The 9,746-nt window shown below is 38.4% G+C and overlaps 1 protein-coding gene across 1 annotated transcript in view; it reads right to left on the minus strand.

Annotated features, from left to right (window-relative positions):
• Positions 1 to 4,277: 4,277 nt before the first annotated feature.
• Positions 4,278 to 9,746, minus strand: part of GUCY2C (guanylate cyclase 2C) — a 103,552-nt gene continuing 98,083 nt past the window's right edge. The window contains exons 25-27 of the mRNA XM_011990839.1: positions 8,229 to 8,323; positions 6,463 to 6,539; positions 4,278 to 4,883 (exon numbers count right to left, since the gene is read on the minus strand). Coding sequence (XP_011846229.1) covers positions 4,709 to 4,883; positions 6,463 to 6,539; positions 8,229 to 8,323 — 347 coding nt within the window. The 3' untranslated portion in view covers positions 4,278 to 4,708. The remainder of the gene's footprint in view (positions 4,884 to 6,462; positions 6,540 to 8,228; positions 8,324 to 9,746) is intronic.

Genomic DNA, 9,746 nt, shown 5'->3' on the forward strand with positions numbered 1-9,746 from the left:
GAGTTTGGAAGTATTCCCTTCTGCTTAACTTTTTGAAATAGTTTGAATAGAATTGGTATTAGTTTTTCTTTAAATGTTGGTAGAATTAAGCAGTAAAGCCATTGGGTCCTGGACTTTTCTTTGATGGGAGAGTTTTTATTACTACATCAATCTTGTTACTGTTCTGTTCGGGTGTTCTATTTGTTTATGATTCAATTTTGAAAGGTTGTATGTGTTCAGAAATTTATACATTTCTTCTAGATTTTCTAATCTATTGTTATTTAGTTGTTCCTAGTCTGTTATGATTCTTTGTATTTCTCTGGTATCAGTTGTCATGTTTCCTTTATCATCTTTGATTTTATTTATTTGAGTCTTCTCTTAGTAAGTCTAGCTAAAGGCATGTTGTTTTGTTTATATTTAAAAAAAATTTTTTTTTTGCTTTGTTGATCTTTTGTATTGTTTTAAAAATCTCTATTTCATTTAATTCCATTCTATTACTTCTTTTTTCTACTAATTTTGGGTTAAGTTTGTTCTTGTTTTTCTAGTTCTTGAGATCAAGTCATCTTGCTTGACATTTTTCTACTTTTTCAATGTGAGCATTTATTGCTATAAACTTCCTTCTTAGAACTGCTTTTGCTGTGTTCCATAGATTTTTGTATGTTGTATTTCCATTTTCAGTTGTCTTAAGAAAAATGTCAATTTCCTTCTTAATTTTTTCCTTGACCTAATAGTAATTCAGGAGCATGTCGTTTAATTTCTGTGTATTTGTAGAGTTTCCAGCATTGCTCCTGTTTTTTTTTTTTTTCCTTTCTTCTTTTTTCTCACATGCCCGTGCCCACTGTGTCAAATTCTCCTGTCATGGATTTCTAGTTTTATTCCATTGTGGTCAGAAAAGATACTTAATATAATTTTGACTTTAAATTTCTTAGGACTTGTTTTATGCCCTCACATATTATCTGTCTGGACAAATGCTCCATGCACTTTTGAGAAAAATGTGTATTTTGTAGTTGTTAGGTAGAATGTTCTGTAAAAGTCTGTTAGGTTCATTTGGTCTAAAGTACAGTTTAACCTCCATGTTTATTAATTTTCTGTCTGGATGATATGTCTATTGCTAAAAGTGGGGTGCTAAAGTCCCCTACTACTTTTATATTATAGACAATCTCTCCCTTCAGGTCTATTCATATTTGCTTTACATTTTACCTTAGTATTGGGTTCATATATATTACAATTACTACATCCCCTGTTGTATTGACACCTTTATATTTATATAATAGCTTTCTTTATTGTTTGTATACTATTCTTGACCTGAGTCTATTTTATATGATATAAGTACAGCTACTCCTGATCTTTTTGGTTTCCATTTGCATGGAATATCTTGTCCTGTTCCTTTGATTTCAGTCTGCACATATCTCCAGAGGTGTAGTTTCTTATAGACAGCATGTAGTTAGGTCCCGTTTTTCTTTAAAAAAATTCATTTAGCTACTCTGTCTTGTTTTTTTTTTGAGACAGAGTCTCACTCTGTTGCCCAGGCTGGAGTGCAGTGGCATGATCTCGGCTCACTGCAACCTCCACCTTCTGGGTTCAAGTGATTTTTGTGTCTCAGCTACCTGAATAGCTGGGATTACAGGTGTGTGCCACCATGCTGGCTAATTTTTGTATTTTTAGTAGAGATAGAGTTTCACCGTGTTGGCCAGGCTGGTCTCAAACTCCTGGCCTCAAGTGATCCAACTGCCTCAGCCTCCCAAAGTACTGGGATTACAGGCGTTGGGCCATCGTACCTGCCCTACTCTATGTCTTTTAATTGGAGTATATAATCCATTTACATTCAAGGTTATTATTGATAGGAACATGTTTTCTGTTGCCATTCTTTTAAGTGTTTTTTTTTGTATTTTTTCTGGTAATTTTTTTATTTTCTTCCTCTCATACTGTCTTCCTCTGTGGTTAAGTAATTTTCTCTACTAGTATGTTTTAATTCTGTGCTATTTATTGTCAGTGGCTCTATTATAGATTTCTTTCTTTGTGGTTACTATGAGGCTTACATAAAACATTTTATAGTTATAATAAGTTATTTTAAACTGAAAAGAACTTAGCTTTGATTGCAAAGGAAAGCAAAGCAACAAAACATACTATACTTTAACATCATTCCCCCTCCATGTTTTGACTTTTTGATGTTTTGGTTTACATCTCTTTATATTGCCTTTCAACCAATTGTTGTAGTTATTATCTTTAATAAGTTTTAGTCTTCATAAATAAGATATTATCAGTTTATATACCATAATTACAGTATTATTCTGAATTTCTATTCTTACTTTTACCAGTGAGTTTTATACCGTCAGATGTTTTCTTGTTATATGTTAACATTCTTCTCTTTCAGACTGCTGGACTCCCATTAGCATTTCTTGTATGAAAAACCTCATGTTGATTAATTCCCTCAGGGTCTTCTTTTTTTCTCCCGGTCTGGCAATGTCTTTATCTGTTCCTCATGTTTGAAAGATAGCTTTGTTGGGTACAGTATTCTTAGCTGACAGTTTCTTTTTCTCAACACTTTGAATATATATCTCACTCTCTCCTAGTCTGCAAAGTTTCTGCTAAGAGATCTACTGCAAGCTATATTGGAGCTCTATTGAGTGTGCTTTTTTTTCTCTTCCTGGTTTGAATATTTCTTCTTTATCTTTGATTTTTGATAATTTTATTATGATATGATTTGGGGAATTCCTCTCTGAATTTGACTGGTGACCTCTGAGCTTCCTGTACCTGAGTGCTTTCTTCAGTTTGAAAATCTTTCAGCTATAATTTTTAAAATACGACCCTTTTCTTTCTCATCTTCTTCAGGAATTCTTATATGAAGGTTAGTTTGCTTGATGGTATCCTATAATCCTTTTTAATTCTTCTTTTCTGTTGGGTAATTTCATATGTCCTGTCTTCAAGCCTATTCATTATTTCCTCTGATTAAACATGCTATTGAGGCTTTATAATGAGCTTTTTCAGTTTAGCTATTATATCCTTTATGTCTAAGATTTCTATTTTTATGTGTGTTTTTACATTTTTTTCCTTTGTCAATTTTCTTGTTTTGTTCCTGGATTGTTTTTCAAATTTCATTTAATTTTTTAATCTATACTTTCTTGTGCTTCTCTGAACTCTTTAAGAAGATTTTTCTGAATTCTGTCAGACATGTTGCTGACATGTCTGATAGACCCCAATTATTTGGGGTCTATTACTGGAGCTTTGTTGATTTCTTTTGATGGTATCATATTTCCCTGAGTTTTCACAATCCTTGTGTCTTTACATTGATGCTGCACATTTGAGGAGATGGTCACCTCTTCCAGCTTTTACAGTCATTCTTTGGTGGTGTTAGACCTTTAGTGCTTAATATTGTAACTTAGTCACTGGTCTGCTGTTGCTTCCTGGTCTGGGGAAGCCTTAAGAGAATGCTAGAATTTAAAGGTTGTTTAAAAGGAAAAAACCTTTTAGTTGTTTCGAAGTGAGAAGATTCCACATTAGCACTGGGCTTTGTGGGAAATCTAACCAGGGATTCAGGCTTTCCTGTGGGTTTTGCGTCTAGTAAGACTGTTGCATCATCCAGTTTTCTCAGTGTGGCATCTCTGCTGATTGGAGCAGAGCAGCTGCAAGGTCTGCATGTCAGTTTCAGCAATCAGCACCTCCGCTTTTCGTCCCCAGTTCACCCCTGGTGTTTCAGCCTGCCTGGTACTCAGAGTGGTTCATGAGACAGGACCAGAGTGAGCTTCTTGTGAAGATTCTCAGACTGGTGGGGAGATCAAACTTCCATCTCCAATTTTCTCCTTTTACCTTGTAAACTGTGGGTCTAAGGAAATTATCTGTGAGTGGTGTTATGCCAGCTTGGGGGTGGCGCAGTCTAAAATGAAGTGGGTATTATGATTCATAATTTACTGATGAAAGATCAGGAGCTTGGAGACATGGATTACTTTATAGTTAGAAAAGTACGGTACAGGAACTTGACTTTTGTCTTGGTCTCATACTTAGATCACTGCCATCCACATTGTTAATTGGACAAGCTGAAGCAACACCTCTGTTTAAAGGTCAGAAATTCCCTCACGTGTAGCAGGTGATACTAACCTTCAGCGTTCTCACCCTTGAGTAACAATGCTAGCTTTGCCATAATTCAAGGTGAGTGAATGTAGTCAGTTTTTCAGTAAGCGCAAGATGATGTGACTGATGTATTCCAGGAAAACGGGCAAAATAGGTAGAAACGCATACACAGTCTTGGGAAACCTTTAGCTTTTATTCTTTCCTAATATAGAGCATATTTTCTGCAAAAATTATGAGTTAAATATACTTTAATGAAGATAAGGTATTTAAAATATAATTATGACAATTTAAAAAATCTTATGAATACAGAAGGAAAAAGAGCCAGTAAACAAAAACAATAAAAACAAACAAACAAAAAATAAATGAAATAAGAATAAAATCTTCTCAAGTTCTAGATAGTCTATTCATTTCTTTTCTTTTCCAGGTGGAAGCTGCCTGGAACAACTGCTGGAATGAGGCTCCAGAGAGGAAGGTAAGTAGTTCACTGAGAACACACATCTGATTCATGCAAAAAGTCCATGCTCCAGACAGGGCAGCCAAGCCTAGGTACATTTCTGCTTCACTGAGGTCTCAGGAAAACGCAGGCTTTCAGGACACTTGAGGTCGCTGCCTCCGTGCAGCTGTATTTTAATTTGCGTGAGTCCTTACACCTCATTTAGGTTTAAAAATAGGTGCTCTCCTTGTCTGTGGTATTCAGTTGCAAGTATTCCAGAGTGCCTTTTTTATAGCTGGCTACTCGTCTGGGTTTTTGGCTTCTTATCCCTGCTGCCTGTCTTTTCTGTAAGGAGTTGGCAATCATGTCTGAAAATTCTGCTTGCAAACGCTGTTGATTCTCCCTGCAAACAGGGTGGGAAGAGAAAATAGAACTTCTCAGCAATTCATACAGAATATTCCTTAGCTCCAGAATAATCAGTTCAGTTACTCAGTTACTCTTTGCATGCCTATTCTGTGCGAGACACAGGAAATCCAAAGAATACGAAATGATCCCTGCCTTTGATGAGCTTAAAAATCTGTTATCTCTGCTAGGAAATTAGACTTCAATTTCAAAGTGAAACGATCTGCTGCTGGAATTTGGAGGCATGGTTGGGAGGACCTAGGTTTACATATGCCACTGCAGGAAGGGGAAAAGAAGCAGGGAGGATGCTCGGCCCCTGCCACACAACCCTGAAAACTCATTGGTCCCACACATACTTCACAGTGTGAGTCTTGTTTGGGGAAGGCTTAGAATGGTGGAGGGGGCCACGAGTTTAGAATGGATTTGGGACACTCCAAGTAAGGAGCTAGGTTTCTCATGCCCCAGGGAAGATTTCGGTTGTTTTGGCTTTTCTAGAAGCTTGCCATCTCCCTCGGTCTGCCATCTAGGCCTCTGCAAGACAGAGTTTCTCAACCATAGCAAAAGCCAAGGAAATGGCCATCTGGTTGCAATAACATGTATTGATAGGCAACTGGATGACAACTTGAGTCACCTTTAGGAGAACTGAAACCTGTCAGTTAACCCTGAAACTTTGTCTTCCTCATCTCGGAGAACACAGACTTCATGTTAAGACCCAGAACCACAGTCTTGGGGCTGAGGCAGGTCCTGTTTTCATTAGGCAACTCAACAGAAAGATGAAGACAGGAGTGGAATGCAGAGAGCCTCTTTGCCCCCAGTGTGCTCCACTCCTGTGAGAACCAGACACGCATGAGGTGAACTCTAAAGTGTCTTCTGTTCTCCCGAGTGAGCCTGGAATACAATGCTAGCTTTGCCATTGCTTTATTGCAGGGCACTATAGTCAGTTTTTCAGCAGGGACAAAATGATGACTGGCACAGTCTAGGAAAGTGGGCAGAATAGGTAGAAGCTCGTACCCAGACTCAGGAAACTTTTAACTCGTTCTTGTCTAATATATAGTATATTTTCTGCATAAACTGTAAGTATACTTCAATGGAGATAAGACATTTAAAACATAATTTTGCCAGTTAAAAATATCATGAATACAGAGCCAGTAAACAAAATGAAACAAATGAAATAACAAAATCTCCTCAAGTTCTAAATAGTCTGTTCATTCCTCCTCTTTTCCAGGTGGAAGCTCCTTCTTGGGATAAAGGATCCAGAGCTTAAAAAAAAAAAAAAGGTAGTTTTATACTGAGACGACACATCTGATTCATGGAAGCAAGGTCTATGTTCCAGACGGGGAAGCCAAGGCTAAATACTTTTCTGTTGTCATTGAGGTCTCAGGAAAATGCAGGCTTTCAGGATAATTCCCTTCTTGCAGTCTAAGAAGGGAGGTTTCTAAACCTTCTCATGTATAGTCCCTTCTTATGCAATATATGCCACTTGTAAGGCACTTGCCAACTTAAATTGGCTTTAAGTAGCGTAACTTACAAAGCCAAGATCTCTGATTTCCTCCCTGTCCCTGCCACACCCAGAAGCTTACACTGTAGGAGGGGTTGGCAGGTTGAATTTCTGGTCCTTCATCCCGGTCAGCCAGTAGGTAGTCTCATTTCCCCTTCCCTGGTAAGACAAAAGAGTTAGGTACCACGGAGGCCAATGAGTCAGTTCAGCTGTAGACCACTGTTCCCATCGTGATCTGTTTCCATGCCATGTTTCACTTCCGCATTTCTCATCAGTGCCAATATTTAAGCACATCACACATTCCTGTTACGATTTGCATTATCTCTAGACAGATTTTTATTTCCAAGTGCCTTTTTAAAAATAAGTTTCTCATTCAGCAGACATCCTTTTCTTAAAGTAGAGTTTTCTTTTTTTTCCCCAAAAGACATTTTAAAATATCACTCTAGCAACATCACAAGAACTCTAACTTAAAAAGGAAGAAAATTCATCTGCAATTCTGCTACGTCAACAAATCCAACTGCTTGTCGTCCATATTTCCTTCTAGCCTTTTTTTCAATAAAGTTTTGTCACAAAACTTTTGCTACAGTTTCCCTATCTTATTACAAACACATGTACAGCACAATTAAGAACTCATTAAGTGGCATTTGTGGGGTCCATCTGGAGGCTACGGAATGTATGGAAATTTACTGGAATACTGGAAACTCTGTTTTTGCTAAAGCTGGTATTTGAAAAAGAGATACAAAATACATATTGTCCAAACACAGCCAGTGAACCATTATTTAAAAAAAAAAGTGTAATAATATATATCTGTAATATAGATCAATAATTTAAAAATGAATGATATATATATATAACTGTTACATATTATTAAACTCATTTAAAAAAATAGTGGTTCATTGGCTGTGTTTGGACCATAGTAATCCATAAACCGGTTCTATTTTGGGGTAAATGTTCTTTGTAAAAAATGTATCTATGGAGGACTCAAAAAGCAAGTGTGATGATGTTAGGACACTTACATAAAAGGAGACTTTTCCAAGGTGCAATCAAAATACAAAGGCCAGAAGCACTATGGCTACTGGGGGCAGGTAACTTACAGTTAATAGTTGCTTTGCCAGTGGTGAAAAGATTGTAATAACTTTGGAAAAGCAGCCTGAGAAGCAACTGGAGACATCTGATGGCTTTGGAGGGCAGCTGTTTTAAATGTGAGGAACTGCATGAAGACACTAGAGTAGTGATTCTCAAATATTAGTGTGGTCATCTTGTTAAAAAACACATCATCTTGTTAAAAATATAGATTCCTGATCTACACCCACAGAGAATCTTGCATAGCAGGCCTGGTGGAGTGTCCAGACATCTGCATTTTAACAAACTTCCAGATGAGGAGGAGGAGGAGAATGGGGCCACACCTTGTCATTCACTCCTTGTGATTCTAGAGCTTCGGAATAGTAAAGCAACTGGCAAGAGAGGTGACCTCAGATCATAGCAGCGTTGTGTAGTAAGAGTAGGGAAGTAAGTGGGAGGACAAGGGTTTTGATTTAAATTAAATAAGTCCTGGACCAGACAGTATGTAGCTCTTGTGTTTGGAGGAAGAACTGCAGACAAAACCTGGATATGGCAGGGGAAATGGTGGCAGAGTTCAGAATGTCAAAAGGGCTCTTTGGAGTAAAGGAAAATTCTGAGTTCACATTTTTTGGTGGTCATTTCTCTTGCAGAGCATGGAGGGTGCTCACTGTGACGAGTACAGAAAAGGATGAGCATGCTCCTCAACTTTCCTGGCCAAGGCTCAAAGGAGGTGGCCCAAGCATGTCTGAGAGCTTTTTCCATGTATTGTCTCTGTGGACTCCTTACCTTTAAGTACGTTTCTCCTCTCACTTCATACAGGAACTGGCACTCAGTTCTCTTCAGGATGGCTATGGTGGAGCCACTCACATGAATTCTCAAAGCTGGAAATGCAAAATAGATCAATAAAAATCTCAGCTATTACATGGCCTATTTGTTTTCCATTGATTCAGGATATCAACAACACCTGAGATAAGAATCCTAAATCAAGAAGAAACAATTGTGGCTATTTTAATGAAAGAACACTTAAAAATAACATCAGAGAGCTAAGAAATGGTATAGTTTGGATATTTGTCCCCACCCTAATCTCATGTTGAATTTTAATCCCCAGTGTTGGAGCTCTGCCCCCCCACCAGGTGTCTGGGTCACAGGGGTGGATCCCTCATGACTTGGTGCTGTCTTTGCGATAGTGAGTTGTCACAAGATCTGGTCAGTTAAAAGTGTGTGGCACCCGCCCCCTGCCACTCTCTCTCTTGCTCTTGCTTTCTCCCTATGAAGTGCCTGCTCCGGCTTTGCCTTCTGCCAAGAGTGAAAGCTTCTTGAGGCCTCCTCAGAAGCAGATGCAGGCACTATTCGTACTGTACAGCCTGCAGAACCATAAGCCAATTAAACCTCTATTCTTATAAATAACCCAGTCTCAGGTTTTTCTTTATAGCAATGCAAGAACGGCCTCACACAAGAAATATAATTTCACATGGGAAGAAAGAAGGCCTGGCATCAGTTTTCAGGGCCTTGAGTGATGGGGATCCCAAGGTTTTGCTCCATAGATTCGCATTCCAGCTCAGAGTAGTAGCCTGAGGGACCTCGTTTTAGATTTGACTGGTAGTGCCAAGCTTGGGTGTTGGAGTTTGGCTTTGGGTGCCTCTGGAAAAGTTCCAGTAAATAGCTAAAGACTTGTGGGCAAGGTGAAGATTCGGGAGAGTCGTGGGGTCTTGATTTTCTCCAATTTCCTTCTTCTGGAACATTGTTATCCTTTGACAAAAGAAGTGGTGAGGGCACGCCCATTCACAAGTCCATTGATGTGTACCACCTTTCCCAATATAGGGGCCTAATAGCAATACCACGAACAATAACAACAGTAAGAATAATGACAATCTCAAATTGTATACCTACCATGTACCATGATTGCTAAACGCTTAACTTGACATCATCCCAAATGTTTCAGAAACCCTCCTGGCAAGGTTGGTATTCATTTTCAATTTATATCTTTATCTTTCTGAGGGCTAGAAGGATCAGGTAGCTTTCTCCCCAACTTATACTTACAATGATTAACATAATTTCAGTCATAACCCGAGTGTGTCTGACCCCAACCGTATCCTTTTCCTTGACAGCATGATTTGCCAGGACAAACTAGTATCAGATTGTCAGTACGCTACCAAAATACCATTCTGCCTCCTGTGGTTTTGTAAGCTCCAGCCATGTCTACCAATGCTTTTTTTCTCTCTTCTATATATTTCTACTACTAGCACTGTCATCAATATTTATTGAACATCTACTTCATGCAGCACAATCCAAGCAAATGCAATA

The sequence above is a fragment of the Mandrillus leucophaeus genome, unplaced genomic scaffold, assembly GCF_000951045.1.
Source record: "Mandrillus leucophaeus isolate KB7577 unplaced genomic scaffold, Mleu.le_1.0 Scaffold383, whole genome shotgun sequence".
In the NCBI taxonomy this organism is placed as follows: domain Eukaryota; kingdom Metazoa; phylum Chordata; class Mammalia; order Primates; family Cercopithecidae; genus Mandrillus; species Mandrillus leucophaeus.